This window comes from Rhodnius prolixus, unplaced genomic scaffold (genome assembly GCF_049639745.1).
Source record: "Rhodnius prolixus isolate KJV_2025 unplaced genomic scaffold, Rpr scaffold_6, whole genome shotgun sequence".
In the NCBI taxonomy this organism is placed as follows: Eukaryota; Metazoa; Arthropoda; class Insecta; order Hemiptera; family Reduviidae; genus Rhodnius; species Rhodnius prolixus.
The window spans coordinates 34099304-34121483 of NW_027411634.1; the positions used below are offsets into that span (position 1 = coordinate 34099304).

At 35.4% G+C, this 22180-nt stretch overlaps 1 protein-coding gene across 4 annotated transcripts in view; it reads right to left on the bottom strand.

Annotated features, from left to right (window-relative positions):
• Positions 1-22180, bottom strand: part of LOC141460304 (uncharacterized) — a 762362-nt gene that overhangs the window by 45260 nt on the left and 694922 nt on the right. For all 4 annotated transcript variants that reach the window (XM_074140196.1, XM_074140195.1, XM_074140193.1 and 1 more), the window contains one exon: positions 12674-12823. In XM_074140196.1, coding sequence (XP_073996297.1) covers positions 12674-12823 — 150 coding nt within the window. The remainder of the gene's footprint in view (positions 1-12673; positions 12824-22180) is intronic.

Here is a 22180-nt window from a genome sequence, read left to right on the forward strand (position 1 = left end):
TTTACAATGTTCTAACATTACAGATGAGTTTTTTTTATTTTTAACAAACCACTGTAGAGTTATATTTTCAAAAGATTTTTCAAATAAATATGCGTTAAAATTTTGTGAAATAAATATGCGTTAAAATTTTGTGAAATAAATATGCGTTAAAATTTTGTGAAATAAATATGCGTTAAAATTTTGTGAAATAAATGATTTGCTACTTGTGAAATGATCCGCATTAGTTTTGATTTAAAAACTTTTTGAGTCTATTTTAATATCAGTACATTAAATTTTTCTATCCTGAAACTGCAAGTAGTATCGAATTTTTGAAATTAACATTATTAGTATGATAAAGTTTGTCTGTATTCCATGGATAGAGTCGTATAAATAGGGCAACATGTTTCTATAGTAATCCATTTTCTGGATTTATTCCTCTTATATGACAGTTTCTTGGTTGTGAATCACTTTTTTCTTATATTAAAAACTATTTTTATTGCTATGAATAACCGATGGCACATTTTAAAAGTAAAGAACATTAAATTTACATTTGTTAGCATAACTGTTAGAAATTTATTTCAAAATCATTCCTAAATATACTTATTTAAAGCTATTTGGTTTTCCATTTAGAGAAAGGTTACTAGGAGATTTAGATTGATGCTTGTTATAATATATAAGCTCCAGAGATAAAACTCCGATAAAGCTAGGATGTTCAGCTATTTTCCTTTAACGTACAATACGTAGAACCAATACATAAAATATAGAGGGTACCAGGAGGGTACCTTGTAATAACTTAGGGAGTGCGTCAAAGCAGTTCAAACGACCTTCCATACTTTTCTAGGTTAGATCTCTAAAAGTTTTGGTGGAATGATGGGAATATAGAAATTCCCTCTAATGTTTCATTCAGTAAAGTGAGCTTTCTCTGGGACGCTTGGACAGCGAACGGTTTCACTTCCTACCGACGAATAATTAAAACTGTCCGGTAGGACAGTTGTATAAGGGTTGATCGTCAAAAACTGCACGAAAAAGCGTAACGTTGATAAACACCCAACTTTGACAATTTTTTTCTCTTTTTCTATAAAAGATAAAATTCCCAAATTTTCTTTAAAATAAAGGGCAAACCCTCCTTTATAACTGTAATTTTTTTGCAACAACCCAGATCATAATAATAATAATAATAATAATAAATAATAATAATAATAGTAATAATATGCCGAAAGAAGGCCGAGGTGCCCGCGATGCCGAGAAAGGCTGACAGTGTCACACGTGTTGGAAAAGTGTCAGGCACTGCGACCCCAGAGAGAAACAGCAGGCCTGCCACATGACAAGCGCGCAATTCTTCAAGAGGGTTCTCCTTACATCAGGAGGCTATTTACGTATTTAAAACAAATTAATTTATATTTTAAAATTTAGGTTAGTAATTAGGTTAGTTTATAGGTTAGTTCTTTTAAAGGGGAAAGGAATATCGAGTACTTTCCCCTAGTGTGAATGCTTAGGATGAGTGTATTATATTAAGGTGAGAATGTATTTATTGGCATGAATGTATTTATTGGCGTGAATGTATTTATTGGCACGAATGTATTTATTGGCGTGAATGTATTTATTGGCGTGAACGTATTTATTGGCGAGAAAGTCGTATGTATGTTTAGGTTAGGTTTTTTATCCTGGGGTTGAAAGAATTTTATACGAGTATTTCAACCACATTAGGTTAATTATATTTAGTTCTAGTTTATTTTAGGATGTGCAGGAAAATTAGTTCAAAGTACTGGCACATCCAACTACTAGTAGAGTAAATAGCCTCCTCGGATTAAGTATAAAATAAAGCCAAGTAAAAAGTGAATGTAGAGGTTAATAAATTAACCCAGTAATACTTTTGGTTTTGCCGAAAATGTAAATAATAGCATACAAGTTAAATTATTAATTCAGAAATAAATATTTATTATAAAAGGTCGTTTATTTACGAGATGACACAATCATATTCCACACTCCCCCTCGTCGACAACGTCGATGAAATAAGAGGAAATGTGTGGAGACAATCTTGCAGACCCAGGCTCCACCCTACCTTGTTAAGCAAGGTGTAGTGATTGGAAGCTGTGGGTCTGCACGTGTCATCCCAGCTCGAGTAGTATTTGGAAATAAGAAGAACTATGATAGTGGGCGCTAATGACCAAGATGTCGATGCGCCGGAAAAAAATAAATAAATAAAATAAAAAAAAAAAAAAAATAGTAATAATAATAATAATAAACGTCAGAACTAGTATGACATCCGCTAGGATGCACCATCCCAACGCATCCACTGTCAGGCTTTATCTACCGCGAAAGGAAGGAGGGAGGGGATTACTCAGTGTTGAACAGCTCTGCAAAAGAGCAGAGGACTCTCTTAAAGAGTACTTCCAACAACAAGAAGTCCCCCTCTTTGCAAAGATGAAGGCTCTAGATAAAGGCTTCACAGGCCTTGAATTTGCGTGAGCCAGGAAATAACGTTGTGTGGTTAGAAAGGGATATGAAGAATGAATGGGGCCAAAAGCAGCTACATGGCAGGTATTATGCCCTTCTTACTGCAGAAGGAACTGATAGCTTAGCCTCGTGCCAATGGCTCACAAAAGGCCATCTATTCCCTGAGACGGAAGGGTTCGTAATGGCAATGCAGGACTAGGTGATAGCTACGAAGGCGTACCGAAGATGGGTTCTAGGGGAAAAGTCTAGTGCACGATAAATGCAGAATGTGCAACTCCACTTCGAAAAGCATACAGCACATAGTTTCAGGATGTTCAGTACTTGCGCCGAAGGAGTACCTTTTCAGGCACAATAATGTGGCTAAAATTATCCATAAAGCACTTTGCTCAAAGTTTGGGCTGCTGAAGACAGAAGTGCCATATTATAAATATAACCCGCCGACGCTGCTGCAGAATGCGCACACAAAAGTATATTGGGACACTCAGATAGTAACGGATAGGAGTGTTGCTAACAACAAGCCGGACATACTAGTTGTGGATAGGAAGGGTAGAGTGGCACATATCGTCGATATCGCCATACCCAATGATGATAACATGCAAAAAAGCAGGGGCGAAAAGATCCGGAAGTACCAGGACCTTAGTTTCCAACTAAGAGAAATGTACAACCTGGACAAAACGACGATTGCGCCTATAATACTTTCCACGAGTGGCCTCGTGCCCAGGAACAACGGTGACTGCTGTCAATGAGTTGGGCCTATCCACTGATCTGGTTGTAGAGGCGCAGAAGGCAGTCCTCCTAGATACGGTCCGTATCGTCCGAAAGTTCCTGAGTGCTGCCCATTAAGCAGATCAATACAGCCAATCGCCGCGTGCAGCCCGTTATTATTTGGATTTAGTTTTTAACTCCGAGAGATAGATAATAATTTATATAAGGGGTTGGGGCAAAGTCCACCCCCTAAGTGATTTCCCTAATAAGGAGTCAGAAATGAAATAATAATAATAATAAGGGAAGGGATTAGCTATGAGGTTAGCGTATTGGACTCCCACGCGGAGGTCCCGGGTTCGAATCCAGCTGCTGACTCTTAGATTTTCTCTTTCTAGTAGCTTCTTACAGCTCACTGTACTTGATAGACAGTGTTGTCTGTAACGGGAGAACACTGTCCGGAGGCCGGAAATGCACAGAAAAAAAAGCTCCGGGTGCCAATAACCTTAGATGTTGACGCGCCTTAAATCATTTTTTTAAAAAAAAAATAATAATAAAACTTTGAAAGGAAAATCGGTTTAAAATACGTAATTGGTTCGAGACTTATTTTCTAAATTAACGACTCACGAGGAATGTTTAATTAAACTATAAAGAGACTTAAACAAACACCAGATTAGGTGTTCCAAAATTAAACAATAACACAAAGATGATATCAAAACTGTCAGAAACAAATTTCATACATCTTCAGGCTACTCCATTTCATTCAAACTTCAAAATGGCAATACTGAATACACACTTAACAAACATGTACAAGTCCCCCCATACATATGTCTTCTTGATTCACATTTTAAACAAAACTTTGCTAATCCAAATTCAAGTCACAGGCGAAAATTAACTTATAGTGACTTAAACAAGTTAAACAATTACTTCTCTTAACTATTTACTACGTCATGTAACTTTGTGTGAATGCTCGTTTTTTTTGTTACAAACTTCCGGTTGGCTATTGTTAACAGTATAGTGGCCTTCCACTTTTTTAGACGTAATTTTCTGATAAAATGGAAAGTAAAGGATATCGTACTTTGGGTTTTGTTTTTAAAGCAGTCGAACACGTTCTTCTTTCGCTGTAGGGAAGCTTCTACTGAATTACTACTTATTGCTGTTCTGATCGTGCTAGGAACATGTTCGGATTTTCCTACAGAGATCAAATGGCACGCCATCATAGATGATTTGGAACCATTGAGGGGGATTTGACCGTCCTGCCCATCTTCTGATGACTAGAGGGTAACATAAAGACATCACTTAAAACTAGAAGTATATCTTTAACAACAACCAGCTCTTTTCAAGTCTTCTAGAACATTCAATCACCAATCAGGAAATGAAAACAGCAGCCTGGCTACTCGAACCGATGAAAAAAACCCATACAAAGTTTACCTACAGCCGCTTAAAGAGAGCAAATTGTCTAATTCTTCCATTTAAATGAAAAAAAGTGAACATATCTGAGCAAATCGCACTTAAAAAACCAATGAAGTGTGCTAAAGAAATGTTTAGCAAGAGCATAGGCTTTATTTGAGCTTATGCTTACGTCAAGTATTGGTGAAAATATTTTCCAAACTTTCATCAACCACAATGGAAACCTCTTTTAAATATTCTATAGGCAATGTTTTTTCAAAGAAAGCCTGGAAGAAAGAGAAAACAATAAGGGAAACCTGAAAGAAAAAGTCATCAGGATGAAAGTGAAAGAGAATTTAATTTACATCTGTTATGTTCTTAACAATACTTTTGGTTTGTTACATTAAAATTCTATTAGTTTAAGAAAAGATAATTTTGTCTTTTTCTTGTTGGAAACTGAACAGTTTTTGAAATTGATCTAATATTTGAATTGAGATGAATCATGATGGTAGTTCTGCTTGTGTTTTGCACCAATTCTTGGGTGTTTATACTCTCATCTGTGTGCTGTACCAAATAAATAATAGTTAGCATTTTTCAGTGTAAAGTCTAATTACTGCCACCTGCAAAATCCATCCTTTTTGTTGTGTGGTAACACTCCAAAACATTAGGGTATTAGTCTGTCGCTCTCTTCACTTGAGAGTAGATCACGAGGCCTTTGTCTCTTAAGGCGTCTTGTCGGGTTGTCAGGAATAGTTCTTGAAGAAAGATTTTTAGCTAGAGGATTTTATATGAGATTGCAGGTTGAAGTGGAGTTTTCTGTATCTTGTTTTAGCAACTTCGGTGATAAAAGAAATGTTAAGGTCAGTGTGCATAGTCAGGTTGGAGACATAAAATGGAGCGTGTACAATAGTTCGAAGAATTTTAGATTGAATCCTTTGGAGATTGGAGCGTTTGGTTGAACCCCACAGCTCTATTCCATACGCCCAGATTGGTTTCAAAATAGAAGTATAAATTAGTCTTTTGTTGTCCAGAGAGAGTTTTGATGTTTCGCCTTTTAAAGTTTGAAAAGTCTTTTAAGTAGTCGATAGTAGTCTGTTTAGTTCTGTTCTTTAGTCTGTGTGGGGGTTCCAAGAAAGTCTTCGGTCTAAGTAAAGCCATCCATCCTAGATTTATACATACATCTATTACTTTACTGGATACATGGTTGTCTATCAGCTGTTTTCAAAGGTCACCTTTATTCTCCAAGGGCTACATACATTCTAATATCGCTGCATTGCACACAACATGCAGAATCAGTACTATCACAGACATTAATAGGCTTTACTTCAGCAACATTCTGAACTGATATAAATACTGAACAAAAATGGAATATTAACATAAAACCATTATAAGACTAACGCCGTGTACTCTTTACTGAACTTAACAACCAAATTAGATCCAACAATATTCTGATTCCATTGTCTAACCACGTCCACTACATCGCGGCCTAACTTTGTACAAAACTAACCTCAAAAGTAAATTTTGAAGAACTGCATTTACAAGACTACTTTTCCCTTTACAGTCACGTGACTTAAAGATGACTATACAGAACAAAGATTTCCTCGTAAAAAAGTGGGTATATCAACGACCAGTTATATTGTTCACAAAATATAAACAAAAAATATATCTTAAGTATGTAAATATTCTTATCATTTGGGTAACAAAAGAAACTCAATTTTGTTTAAATTAGAATAAAAAATGGTGATAACTTTGAAGTTAGGTTACTAAAAAAAATTTGTATATCAAGCATCTAAATTCTGAATAGAAGGGAGTGGTCGTGGATTTTTTCAGTAATCAAGCAACTCTACAACAAGAGCGATACAAATATCAAACGCGGCATAAAGAAGCTTAGAGAGGAGGAGTCCAATCTGCTTACATCACCACCTTTACTAATGCAACTAAAAGCACGGCAGAGCACAAGATAAGGTATATGTATAGTGCATCCATATTAGCTGATAAGCAACGGGTTTAATCAAGTGTATACGTACATATGTATACATATATGTATGCTTGAAGAATGACATCATCAACGTTTATTTTCTTATTTCTTTCTTATAAACAAATTCGTTCTTGCTTTTATCCCAGATTGTGTTTATTGAGCTTCTTTATAAATACGATGAAATCAGAAAATTTGAACACTGAATTTTTGATAAAAAGTATGTATATACATTTTTGTTTAATGATTTAAGGGCACGTCACAACATCTGAGGTTATTGGCATCTGGAGCTTTTTTCAGAGCACTGCCAGCCTCCGGACAGGGTCCTCTCGTTACAGACAATACTGTCCATCACCGTGAGCTGTAAGAAGCTCCTAAAAAGAGAAAAAAATCTAAGTGCCAGCAGCCTGGATTCGAACCCGGGACCTCCGCGTGGGAATCCAATACGCTAACCGCCATAGCTAATCCCTTCCCTGTACTAACTTACATATACTTTTACTAAAAAGTGTATTATTTACAAAAATTTAAGCTCTAACAAAAATTTCAACTACATTCAATGACATCCATGCTAAGCTCTATTCAAAATATTGGTCAAAGAAAGACATACAGGTTTTATTAGTTCCTTTATTTACATTCTCTTACCATTAAGTGGAAGTATTGCAATCATGCTAAATTGTTAAAATTGATTTTTAACCGAAAATGAACATTTTTTTAATAAACAAGATGGCTTCAAGTTAAACAGAGGAAAATAATTTAGAGTTCTCTTCGTATTGTTGGGAAAATTAGTTGAAATAAATAAAATATTTATCTAGAAAAGTTAATAAAAATGCCAAGTTCAAGTAAATAAAGGTAGTTGAAAATCAGAATCAGATTTCCTAATTATATATGTTTGTTTTAATGATATTATTTAAGATGGACACGTCAACATTTTTAAATATTAGGGTTTGATACCACGCGGGATCTATAAAAACTTAAAGTTTAATAATATTTTGAGTCTATTTTTAGCGAATGTTAAAATGAATATTTTATTATTGGGGAAACATATCAATCAGTTAACTTTTGATACAGAGTTTGCAGCGGACGTCAAAATAAAAAACTATGACACTTTTATTATCCAATGATGTAATAAATAATTCAGCTTTCTTTCTTCCCTTTTTTGACGTAAAAAAAAAAAATACGACAATTTTGAGGCCTTCCGTTCTTACTAGATTCGACAAGAACAGTTATTAACTATTAACCAATATGGACGTTCTATAAACAGTTTTAAGCTTAAAAATGGATAATCACTAAGCTTTTAAAGTTTATAATTAGTTTGAGATTTAGTGAGAAAAAGCTCTGAAACCAAAGAAAACAATCAGAAAATATGTACAACATTTTCGGAAAATTCGTAACTATTGCCAAACTTCCTGTTTTTGAGCAAAATGAATGCGTCAGTTTGGCTATTTTCATTTTTAAAAAGAAAATATAACTAATTTAAGAAGTTTTTTTTCTTACTAAAAAAGCAGAATTCATATGTATTGCATTGTGAGTATTCAGTTTATTTACGTAAATAAGAGGCTGTGTCTTGAAAGTCTACGTTTGGACATTCGTCTGGCATACATCCATCATTTTATAAGCTAGCGAGAACGAATATAATTCATTTCCGCTTGTTAAATCTTCTAACTTTATATATGTACATATTCCTTCTTTAGAATTCTTTAAAACAAATTTATTTTAACAGAAATATTTACAGTGGCCAGAGTGTTAAAGTTTTTTTTGCATTTATCTTTTTGAACTCAGGAAATGGATTTCATATTTCCTTAAAACTGTACAAATTCTTAAAATTATATTAGGCAAAAATTAAAAGTATGTATTTTTAAAAACAGATGATTCATTTTTGGTATTTTTACTGCCTATATAGAACATGAATCATGGATAGCCCTATTTTAAAATTTCTTTTTGTACTGATTTTTTAACATACCAGGGTCGTTTGAAAAGTCCGTGCAAAAATAAAAACTACTTAATTTTTTGGGGTAAACCTTTTTTATTTTTCAACATAGTCTCCTTTTAGGCTTATACACTTCGTCCAACGCTGCTCTAGTTTGTTGATCCCTTCCGAATAATAGGATTTGTCCAAGTCTGAAAAATAGTTATTCGTTTCTGTAATCACCTCCTCGTTTGAATAATATCTTTTTCCCGCCAGCCATTTCTTCATATTGGGGAACAAATAGTAGTCCGAGGGAGCCAAGCCTGGTGAATAGGGGGGGATGTGAAACGAGTTGGAACCCTATTTCCATTAATTTTGCGACCACAACTGCTGAGGTGTGAGCTGGTGCGTTGTCGTGATGGAAAAGGACTTTTTTGTGGGCCAATCGTGGGCGTTTTTCTTGCAGCTCGATTTTCAAACGGTCCAATAACGATGAATAATATGCACCTGTAATAGTTTTACCCTTTTCAAGATAGTCGATGAGGATTATTCCTTGCGAATCCCAAAAGACAGTCGCCATAATCTTTCCGGCCGAAGGAACGGTCTTCGCTTTTTTGGCGCCGATTCCCCCTAGGTAACCCATTTTTTAGATTGTTCTTTGGTCTCAGGAGTGTAGTGATGTATCCATGTTTCATCCACAGTGACGAAACGACGCTTAAAGTCCTGTGGATTCTTCTGGAACAGCTGCAAACCGTCCTTGCAACACTTCACACGATTTCGTTTTTGGTCAAGCGTGAGCAATCGCGGCACCCATCTTGCGGATAGCTTTGTCATGTCCAAATGTTGATGCAAAATATTATGTACCCGTTCATTCGAGATGCCCACAGCACTAGCAATCTCACGCACCTTCACTCTTCTGTCATCCATCACCATATCATGGATTTTATCAATGATTTCTGGAGTAGTAACCTCAACAGGGCGTCCAGAACGTTCAGCGTCACTTGTGCCCATATGGCCACTCCGAAAATTTTGAAACCACTTATAAACTGTTCTAATCGAAGGTGCAGAGTCACCATAATGTTTATCAAACTTCTCTTTAGTCTCCTGAGGCGTTTTGCCTTTCATAAAGTAGTGTTTAATCAACACACGAAATTCTTTTTCGTCCATTTTTTGAAAATCACTCGACTTCCTCGATTCAAACGAATGCCAAACACAAAGAAATAGACCGATCTGGCTGAAACTTGGTGTGTGTTCTTCCAAGAGATGCTACTAACTAAACATAACCTCGATACGCGCCAGTAGTGCTGTCTCTCTGACTTTGCACGGACTTTTCAAACGACCCTCGTATTTGTACATAATTGTACATAGATTGGTTGAAGAAATTGTATGAGAATAGAAGTTGCAGGATTATTTATCTTAATTTGACGCTGTGTTTCAGAACTGTTCTAGTTTTCTTACTCTAGAAACGATACTTAAGCTGCTTAGTTGAACGCTGAACTTTATCAAGATCTAATCGCCGTCACACTATTGATTTTTGAAGTCTTTGTAGAACTACAGCGAGACAAGGGTCACACAGGAGTACTGTAACCATATTTGGAGGTGCTATGTATTATGAGACTGAGATAGCTGGGTTCACACAGCAGAAGAGATGAAAGAAGAAAGATTTCTGAAGTGGTGGCTCAAGGGAAAGGAGCTGTACCAGGAAGGAGATCTTAAGAAAGTGATTGGGAATGATCAACAGACTAAAACAGGAGGAATTAAGGATAAAGATTGATGAGGCTAAGAGTTCTGCAAGAAAGAGAAGCTGCCTTGAGTATTTTACCGTTCCTTATGTCAATTTACCAACTAACACTCATCCTTTTGGTTAAGTACCAGATAGATATCTGGTCCCTCTCTCGGAAATCCGAGCCATTTTTTTCCCCCTAACTGCGGTAACGTCTTAAAAGAATTTCACTTCATTTAAGTAAATCACTAACGTCTAGTTCGTCCAAATTTATACTGGAGTGCGACGCAATTATTGAACTAATCTAATTCAAGATACTTGACTATGCCCTTAATGATAACCAATTAATTAACGTTTCAATATTCAATGATATTTGATAATTTCATCTACGTTTTGCAATATTTGTGAGGAAATCATAACAAATTGCTTTCATGTTCCATAATGTTTGAACTATTGCATAAACAGATTATGTGACAGGCATGCCATTGTGCCTCCACATATTTACAAAATCAATACTCTATTTGTAAACTATATTCGCTCTATTTGCATTTGAAATTTAACATGTATTTAGAAGCAATACTCGATTACCTGTAGCTTTTTCACTCGACCATTTATGCACATCTCTACGAACAATCAATAGTTTTCTATTGGAAACAATATATTCATCGTTCATTTGAATTTAAAATAAACAAAACCCTACAGGCATTGGATGGTTTTATTTGGACAGCTTTCCCTTGTATTATTATACAATGGGAAAAAATATGAAAATGATTTTGACAGACTTTCAGAAAAAAACATGAATTTTAGGTTTCAATTTGTTTAAAAACATAAATTTGTTTTAATGTATAATAAACAATACAAAATAATACAAGGGTCGTTTGAAAAGTCCGTGCAAAGTCAGAGAGATAGCACCACTGGCGCTATCGAGGTTATGTTTAGTTAGTAGCATCTCTTGGAAGAACACACACCAAGTTTCAGCCAGATCGGTCTATTTCTTTGTGTTTGGCATTCGTTTGAATCGAGGAAGTCGAGTGATTTTCAAAAAATGGACGAAAAAGAATTTCGTGTGTTGATTAAACACTACTTTATGAAAAGCAAAACGCCTGAGGAGACTAAAGAGAAGCTTGATAAACATTATGGTGACTCTGCACCTTCCATTAGAACAGTTTATAAGTGGTTTCAAAATTTTCGGAGTGGCCATATGGGCACAAGTGTCGCTGGCTGAACGTTCTGGACGCCCTGTTGAGGTTACTACTCCAGAAATCATTGATAAAATCCATGATATGGTGATGGATGACAGAAGAGTGAAGGTGCGTGAGATTGCTAGTACTGTGGGCATCTCGAATGAACGGGTACATAATATTTTGCATCAACATTTGGACATGACAAAGCTATCCGCAAGATGGGTGCCGCGATTGCTCACGCTTGACCAAAAACGAAATCGTGTGAAGTGTTGCAAGGACGGTTTGCAGCTGTTCCAGAAGAATCCGCAGGACTTTAAGCGTCGTTTCGTCACTGTGGATGAAAAATGGATACATCACTACACTCCTGCGACCAAAGAACAATCTAAACAATGGGTTACCAAGGGGGAATCTGCGCCAAAAAAGGCGAAGACCGTTCCTTCGGCCGGAAAGATTATGGCGACTGTCTTTTGGGATTCGCAAGGAATAATCCTCATCGACTATCTGGAAAAGGGTAAAACTATTACACGTGCATATTATTCAACGTTATTGGACCGTTTGAAAACCGAGCTGCAAGAAAAACGCCCACGATTGGCCCACAAAAAAGTCCTTTTCCATCACGCACAACGCACCAGCTCACACCTCAGCAGTTGTGGTCGCAAAATTAATGGAAATAGGGTTCCAACTCGTTTCACATCCCCCCTATTCTCCTGACTTGGCTCCCTCGGACTACTATTTGTTCCCCAATATGAAGAAATGGCTGGCGGGAAAAAGATTTTATTCAAACGAGGAGGTGATTGCAGAAACGAATGGCTATTTTTCAGACTTGGACCAATCCTATTATTCGGAAGGGATCAACAAACTAGAGCAGCGTTGGACGAAGTGTATAAGCCTAAAAGGAGACTATGTTGAAAAATAAAAAAGGTTTACCCCAAAAAATTAAGTAGTTTTTATTTTTGCACGGACTTTTCAAATGACCCTCGTAGGCTATAGTGCGAATCTCCTGCAGTAGATTGACCTATAAACTGAAGCCTCAATTCTTTCGGATTCAAAAGGCAGCATAACAAAATTATGTTTAAGCAAACGAATGACTTTTCAGGGGAAGTCAATAGTCATTGAAAATCAACGTGTTTTAGAAGCTACCAATCAAAGTGTACCTTAATATTTGCAAGAACTTTTTACCAATTGCAATTCTTGTTATTATTATTATTATTTTTGAAGAGTACAATTTAAACGAATAAACACTTTCAAGCTTAATCAAAGATAACTCGAAATAACAACACTAACACTATGAAAGGAAAGCTGTTTGTTTTGGAAAACGGAAAATAGGAATGTTAATGAATTACGATAATTTCTTTTACCTTTTTCTTAGTTTTTCCTCGCAATAGTTCCTTAACTTGATAGACTTTACAGCCGTGTGCTGGTAACCGACGACATGTCTGGATGTATAGCTTCTTCAGCTGTACTTCCGACTCGTAAACCGATGTGTGAAATAATTTCCTTTTCTGTTCCTGAAACAGAGAGAATAGAAACATGTAGATACCAAGTTGAAAGAGATAAGAGGTACTGGGTAAACATCACGGACAAGATTTTACACAATCGATCATGAAATTTGATCTTTATTCACCATCATTCTAAATAGTTAAATTAAATTAAACTTTATCATCAAAATCATCATTTAACTAGAGGCAACATAAACTTTAGCCTTTTAATAGTCACTGAACAAGGCAATGATGTGAAATTAAAACTGAATGAAAGCAAACTCATTAATAAACTCTAAACACTTTTAATATTACATATCCCCTAAAAAAAAAAGGGTATTTATTCACACACAGCCCTTTTCCTTATTAAATAATTTTTTACTTAAATTTTCCAATGTCGAGAGTTTTACACCAAGTTTTAATTAACACTGAAATTGAAATGTGTTGAATTTGCTTAATTTCACCTATTGCACAAGGCGCCACAGTAGCCGAGCGGTTAAAGGCAAGGCCCGCAAAGCTAAGATGTATTGTTGGTTAGTAGGTTCGATTCCCCGGCCTAGGCTTTAGATTTTATTTAATGTGAATAATATGAGAACATATTAGTTAAGTATATTTGTTAGTCGCCTCCATCAACAATGATTTAATTAAAAATAAGTTCGTAAATAAGAATACTTCTGATATTCTGCATCTAAGGCTGGAAACATAGTGGAGCGGCGAGCAAAGCGGCGGCGATGATAGTTGCTTCAGGTCAAAGAGACCGACAAGCAGCGAGCAAAAAGTCGCATTCACATAGTGACGAGTTTAGTCGCGTTCTTCTTTCGACGAGACATGATGGAGGAATTATTTCCATACCAAAATTCTTCCTTAAAAATTTGGTATTTACAGCAGCTTAGTAGCAGGAGCTGCAGAGTTCATGATATAATCCAGGACTAGACATGAACATGGTGAATACTATCACTTTGAACCAATAACTTCGGGAGCATCCTGGCACTGACATACTAGCCAGTGTTGAAGGCATGTGAATCAAGAAAAGAACGAATTTCAATGTTAACCCCTTTAATCCAGTCCCATTCCTTATCCAACACAAATCGGTTGTGATGTAGAAGATTCTTTTGGTCCCACAGGAGGTTTCTTTAAAAACACTACACCAATAAATGCAGCAGTATCCATTTTAACCTAGAAAATTGAGCGCGATGAGAGCGAAGAAATCAAACATGTCACAGCACGTTGCTCTACTCTCTTGGTAGCGTTGCTCTATCTTCGCTTTGCTCCCCACTATGCGCGGTCCCATACGTTAACTTGTGTTTGTTTTCGCCGCTTTGCTCTTCGCTATCATCGCCGCTCCACTATGTTTCCAGCCTTATGCAACTAGAAATTGTTAAGTTACCAAGGTGTCAAAAATACATTGTAGATAAGATATGCTAGATAATTTCGATCGGATTATCAAATAATACTCTTAAAATTGAAAATAATTTATAAAATAGAAACATCTCCGCCTAAGTGGTCTAGTATTTGTAGAACTAGAAACAAGGAGGATTAGAATCTAACTTTCCTCATACTCCACGATAATTACAGATAGAAAGAAGTACAAATAGAAAAGAAAAAAGAAAAACCAGAATGGAGAAGGAAGTGCAAGGAAGATATTTGCCCATTTTGCGGGCCCACCATGGTGGTTGAGTTGGGAATACAAGAGATAATTGGACCGCTGGTGGAAGATAGAAAGAAGAAAAAAAGAAGAAGCGGTCGTCGCAGGCTTTAGTGGGAAGCGTTAGCTAGTAAGAAGGGTGAGATTATCTTTATTAGGGAGCTTGGAAGAACTGGAGAGTCTGTGGCGGACCAGTGACACTGCCTTACGAATATTGCTAATAACTTCTTTATCCGTTTCAGTTTGTATTCCTTTTTAGCTAAAATAACCTGATCTTATTTATTTTTAATCTTTATTGTAAACAGTAAAGTAATCGCCCAATTTTTTTTAGGCGGGGCTTAACGTCCAGCTACCAATTAGGTGTCGTGGACGGAGGGCGGAAGCTCATACTTTACTATAAACAATTTTTTCTGACAAATAAAAAGTAATCATACGCGAGATTCGAACTTGCGATCTGCTACTTACAAAGCCACGCTCTTGATCACTAGACCGAATACCCGCTCCTAATCTTTATTGTTATATTAATTTTGAATTCACCTAATTTGCGACCATCTGAGTTTCATTCCGTTTGCTATTAATTAGCACAAACCGAAATTTAATAATAATACATTGTAAACACGAAGATGCCCTTCTTTTTGGAGAACCTATTATAAGGTTTAGATGATAGGTAAATGAAATTGATCCCCAAATTTTAAGCGTCTCGCAAAACCAACAAATTTCAAAACCTTATATCTTCTCTAATGTAGCACTTGAAACGATAATATTTCATGTAGTTGTAAAAACCAATCTTCTTTATATTCGTACGAAATTACAGTTGGGTGAGTTTCTATTCTGTAATTTGCTAAGAAAAGCGACTCAACTGAAAGCCCCACACACACCCACTAGACTGAAGATATAAGAAATAGAACTGACATTGCAATCTTCTCCCTAGCCTTGAACGGGTTGCAAGGTTTTAATAGAAAGCAAAATCAAGAACTGAAATATCCAGGATGTCGTATAATAACAACTATGGACTAAGCGATGGTAAAATTTTAAAAGATTTTATTCCCTGGACTCAATATCCATTAGGAATCTGGAATCTCATGTTTAGCAAATCGACAAGCAAAAATCCAGGACATTTATTCAACTTTAGAGCTGTTATTGTGGATACTTGCCTCCTAAATACATACTGATGGACATAATCTACCCATTAGACGAACAGTTTAAGATTAACCTTTTAGTTGTACCTTGGCCTGAAGCAGGATCGATTCAGTAAACTGACGGTTTCCCTCTTATGGCTTGATGACGTCGAAGCGGGATTTGAGGAAACTGGGTGTGCGAAGGTGGGAGAATGAAGGCCCTTGATAGAGTTCAGTGGAGAGCCTTGATCGAGGAGGCTCTGGTCCTTTTAGGACTGTAGCGCCGAAGAGGAAAAAAAAGGAAGGACGGTTTCCTTCAAGGAACATTGTCAAGTACCTGAACTGGAAGACAAAAAAAATCTATGGGGAAATACGGTACCTAACTTTCTAGACAAATTCATGAATGTTTACAAGAAGAAATGAACTAAACCAGGAGCTGCGGATGACAGTCATTTCGTCTCAAGACGGCGTCCTGCTAATTTACTAACCAATTCTTACAATTATCATCCAAAATTATTCCACTAAAGGATATTGTAGAAGAAAATTACTTCTACAAAACGAAGATCCAAAAAAAATTAACGTAGAGTGTTTGATATATTTCTAATTCAATGACTTCTTTAGTCAAGTTTTTCGCAGCCATTTCCTTCATCTTTCTTTACATCAACATAAACAGATTTCCCCGGAGAAAATTCAACTATATTTATTTATTACATAATATTATTACGAATAAAGATCATAGAGTCAAGGAAGTAATGCTGTTATTTCTCTTAGTAAATAGAATCATAGGTAAAAGAACTCTACTATATTGTCAATATCTATCGCTAGAGCTTTCCAGTATCGGACATTGATTGCATTATTAAAGCACTTACTTGAAAAAGAATTACCTTCACAATATTTCTTTAATATCATCTCAGACTTCTATCTTTTATTATCAGAAAATATTAACAAGCAAAAATCTTCTTTTATGCTTTTGTTTTTATTACATTTTTTATGGGAATATATAAAAACAGAATCACTTCCAAATTCAAGATATGAAACGAAGTAAGCACAGGTTTTGAGAAGATGTAAATTGTGAACAAAAAAACCTGAAATTCACATTAAGCTTAAACTATTAAACTATTAAAAATTATCGATTAAAGAAAAATGAGGGCACTCGTGTAAAATAGTTTTCCTAACTAGAAGAGAACAAAACTTCAGGATGTTTGTACGTCTAGTTTGTACGTTCAATGTGATTTCACCGCTAAGATATCATGCACACCATCAGTAGAACTGTAAGGTTACTATCTAGATCTTCATGTTTTAAACAATACAAACTGCTCTGAATGGGGGTACATTTTGATTATAATTCCAATAAAGCATTCCCCATCTTTTGTTCCAAAATATCAACTTTTGAAAGATTTATAGTTAAACTCCTTAAAATAATGCTCAATGTAAACTAACCAATCACACTTCCAATAATAGCCTTGTAGCCTCGGCTTGGACAAGAAAAAAGCAAAACATGTGGATCTACTCTTTGACAATTCCAGTAATATTACATTTTTATATCTCTCCTGTTATCAGCCTTCAGGGTCTTCAGCTGAAGCGAATAAAGGCAAGGAAAAGTTATTGCTTTACAGAAACAGATATCTTACTATAATTTTTTCCTTTTTCTACTTCCACTTCTCTGAAGTAGGAAAAACAATTCTGGGTGAAAAAAGAAAATCTTTTGAGAAAACTACAAAAGCTTTTCCTTATTGCATATCCTAAAATCTGTATTAATAAAAGATAAAAAAAAAGCTTAGAATGAGCTTTGTAAAAGTCACCCACCCACCACTCAAAAATATGGAGCCCCTAAAAAATATTGCAGTTTAATGGGTAGAGTCATTTTCATTTTTGAACGTCAAGACCAATTTTCCAATGTCGAGAGTTTTACACCAAGTTTTAATTAACACTGAAATTGAAATGTGTTGAATTTGCTTAATTTCACCTATTGCACAAGGCGCCACAGTAGCCGAGCGGTTAAAGGCAAGGCCCGCAAAGCTAAGATGTATTATGACCAAGGTCTAAATTAAGGGAAAATATTTAGCATTCCTTAGAATGGCTAAACAATAAACTGCAATTAAATCAGATGCAATGAACTGTGTAGCGAATGTATTTAGGAAATGATAATAAAGCGATGGTACTGCTTTCTGGTAACGGCTCTAAGACTTATCTTTTACGTCAATCGCTTCAATTATTTATTGTGTAACAATTAATCAACAGAAAACTGCAGTTTTATTATAGAATAAAACTATATTCATCCACAGTGACGAAACGACGCTTAAGGTCCTGCGGATTCTTCTGGAACAGCTGCAAACCGTCCTTGCAACACTTCATACGATTTCGTTTTTGGTCAAGCGTGAGCAATCGCGGCACCCATCTTGCGGATAGCTTTGTCATGTCCAAATGTTGATGCAAAATATTATGTACCCGTTCATTCGAATAGTCATCAGCTAGATTAGGAAATTCAATGCCAGTTCATTCACCTCCAATTGCGAAATTTCCTACTGTTTTGTCAGTAAATGGCCCAAAAAATAGTGCGATTACTCGTTCGTCATTGACCGGAAAGACGAGGCTTGTTCTCTAATAGTTTTCCTGAAAGATATAGTTCAGTCAAATCAATTTCGATCAGAAATCATTGTTAATTTTCTCTCTGTATTTAATTCACAAAAGTGTACATCCCTTATTCCAGTTGCCGGTAAAGAAGCTCCAGTGACTGAAAAATCAAAGCTAAACTCAACGTAGAACTTCCATTTCTAAAACTCCAGTACACTGTCGATGCTTAAAACCCAACATAATTTCAAATATACTAACTTTAATACTATTTATTCTTGCAAGTAATATCCAGCTACTTGTGATTCCATTCTAATCAAACAGGCCTTGCACACGTCAATCTCTATAAACTTAATCACTAGTTTAAAAAAAGAGTTGTAATTATTAAATTAAATTAATTATAGCTTAAATTAAACTAACTAAATTTATTAATATATTCTTGAATTAATTATGATTAGAATTCCATTTAAATAAAGAAATAGTACAAATAAAATATCGTAGTTGATTAAATTTGAATATTATATGACACTATAATTGAACATGTAAAGTACATAATTAATAAAATAAGCATTATTTCATTATATTTTCAAATTGTCAAATAAAAAAACAGAAAAATACTGAAAGCAATTATTAGCAGTGACCTTAATCAATCTATAGTGAAAAATAATATTTACTTAGCTTAAATTATAAATTGGAATAAAAATCAATAAGAGAATAAGTTGGTTTTGCAAAATCTTGAACTGCTAATTTATTAAAGAAAAATGAAAAATACTAGAAAAGTGTAAAAATATAATTTTAGATATTTTGTTGCTACGATATTTTTGTTTTCGATAAATCGATTTATACCAATTAAATTCCATGTTTTAGGAATGTTGCGTTATCCAATGGCATCTAACTGCATGTTAATGATCGATTGCAAAACGATAGTGATTTTATTTGATTGGGATACTAGGGGCGCGTGTCCAAATATCCCTAAGGCACTACAGCCACCAGAGGAGGATTATTGTAACAGGTACTTCTGACTCAATACTTCTCTCATCAAATTCCAGGGACCATAGCTCACAAAGAGTTTTTTGAGATGATGATTTGCTTCGATTTTAGGGTGCCAAAGACATAGCAAACTAGCGATTGCAAAGCAATCAAGCTGGCTAACAAAGGCCCCATCCTGACATTGTTCAAGAGTTCTAGTTTAATCAAGCCCTAGGTGCTGTCCTGTAACTACCCATGCCCTGCAATTACGGCTAGTTGCCATTAATTATTAATTTGGTTTTCACCTCTTCAAGACTAGTTTTACTCACACCAGGACTATAGCCTTTTATAGTGTTTGATTCTTGGAGGCCCTTAGGTATAACCTTCGACAGGTTCTAACCCCATTCTTGGGACCATTTGACGGCAACATCGATTCCCTTGATTGCCAGTCGATTTGGCGTGCACACCCAAGGGTGGCTAAGCTTGTTGCGCTGGAATATCCAGGGTTCAGCGGTTCCGTACATTCCAAGTCAAAGGGATAGTTCACTCATAACATAAGATATAAAGGATTCTAACAAAGTTATTCGCGAATTACTAAAGCAACGCTAAGTATATTTTAATAAAATATTTCAATAATTAAAATTTGGCGATCAAATAATCACAATTAGCCAGCAAAATTAATATAGCTACTGTCGTCACCAATAAAAGCGAGAATTGATTAGAATATGATTTTAAAGCATACAATTAAGTACGAGGGTCGTTTGAAAAGTCTGTGCAAAGTCAGAGAGATAGCACTACTGGCGCGTATCGAGGTTATGTTTAGTTAGTAGCATCTCTTGGAAGAACACACACCAAGTTTCAGCCAGATCGGTCTATTTCTTTGTGTTTGGCATTCGTTTGAATCGAGGAAGTCGAGTGATTTTCAAAAAATGGACGAAAAAGAATTTCGTGTGTTGATTAAACACTACTTTATGAAAGGCTAAACGCCTCAGGAGACTAAAGAGAAGCTTGATAAACATTATGGTGACTCTGCACCTTCGATTAGAACAGTTTATAAGTAGTTTCAAAATTTTCGGAGTGGCCATATGGGCGAAGACCGTTCCTTCGGCCGGAAAGATTATGGCGATTGTTTTTTGGGATTCGCAAGGAATAATCCTCATCGACTATCTGGAAAAGGGTAAAACTATTACAGGTGCATACTATTCAACGTTATTGGACCGTTTGAAAATCGAGCTGCAAGAAAAACGCCCACGATTGGCCCACAAAAAAGTCCTTTTCCATCACGACAACGCACCAGCTCACACCTCAGCAGTTGTGGTCGCAAAATTAATGGAAATAGGAACCAACTCGTTTCACATCCCCCCTATTCACCAGACTTGGCTCCCTCGGACTACTATTTGTTCCTCAATATGAAGAAATGGCTGGCGGGAAAAAGATTTTATTTAAACGAGGAGGTGATTGCAGAAACGAATGGCTATTTTTCAGACTTGGACAAATCCTATTATTCGGAAGGGATCAACAAACTAGAGCAGCGTTGGACGATGTGTATAAGCCTAAAAGGAGACTATGTTGAAAAATAAAAAAGGTTTACCCCAAAAAATTAAGTAGTTTTTATTTTTGCACGGACTTTTCAAACGACCCTCGTATGTGGAATACGAAGACTTACAAAAGTCTGACAGGGAATCACCGACATTGTCCAGTATTGCGAATCCAACCTAGTATTCAATTATTTGAAAGAACTATACTAGTTTTGCATGATTTAAAGATAATTTTAGTTATTATTATTCATTATCACGCATTGTTTATTGATTTCATTTTTTTGAATAGCTACTTTTGCATGTAAACAGGACACACATTGTAAACAAAATGATAATCTTTAGTAACTTCCGCCATTTATGGAAGTATCATGTTCAATGCCAACTGAATAGAGGATATCTTATGTAATAGAATAATACCTCTAATTCAATTTGTTTTTACGTTGATAATTTATTGTTTTTATGTTGAGGGAGCTAGAATGTTTCTAGTTGAAAAAAGATCTGTCTACAAAAACAGTTTGATCTGATATAAGTCGATGCGATTGTTATTATTATTAAGATGATCTTTTATTTAATATCAAAAGTTGGGAAATATTGCTCTCAGTCTGAAGTTGATTGGTACAATTTGCAATAAGACATCTTTGAATAGACTTCATTAAACGTATTCATGAGATGTACGTCTTTCCAATCTGTTACAAACACCTAATATAAATTTCTCATTCATAATATTGACACTTCACAAGGTAAGGAAAATATTGCCAATTACGTCAAGTAGTTGAATATAGATTTTTCTGACCGGAATATCCGTTTTGAGTTTTCTATGATTTCCTGCTCATTTTGGTCCAAAACTTTTATTTAAAACATTTTTCAAAGTTGGCCACTTCTTAGGTGAATAAGATGGCTAGTTTCCCTCTAAAAGACTAATTTGTACGACTAATAAAATAGTCTTAGTCCTCTTGAAATATAAATAGTATTAAATAGATATATTTGAACTCTTCACCAAGAGTAAATCGAAATTAATTGGACAGGATAGTGAGTTGATTTTAGTCCGTCAAAGCTCCGTGCACAAATTGAAAACATGTATTTTAGGAATATAGTTACGAGAGGGCTCGGCAATTGATGGAACTGTTTATTGAAGTTTGCAGGCAAATCAAGCCAGCTGTTAACATAAAGCCACATCAAAGCTGTTCTCTCAATAAAATAGGCCAACACAACAAAGAAGCTTATTTGTGTAAGCTTTAATGATAAATAACTGATTAGTAGACTTTTTCAATAGTATTATTCCAAGCATTAAAGTGTTAGAAATAAATAGCAAGAGGATAGTTTAGTAGTTTGTACAGAACTATTTTAATGGAGTAAAATGGCAAAGTCCTTTTAAGACTTAGTGCCTAAGTTCTCATTATATCTCAAGCTCGAAGCTACAACAAAATTTCTAACTATTGTGTAAATGTATATACATATGTGGCTAGTAAAAGTTAGTTTAATTTTGATCTTAAACAGAAAACATTTAATGTGACTTTCAGAAGTCGTCAGCAAAGAGTGAAAACGG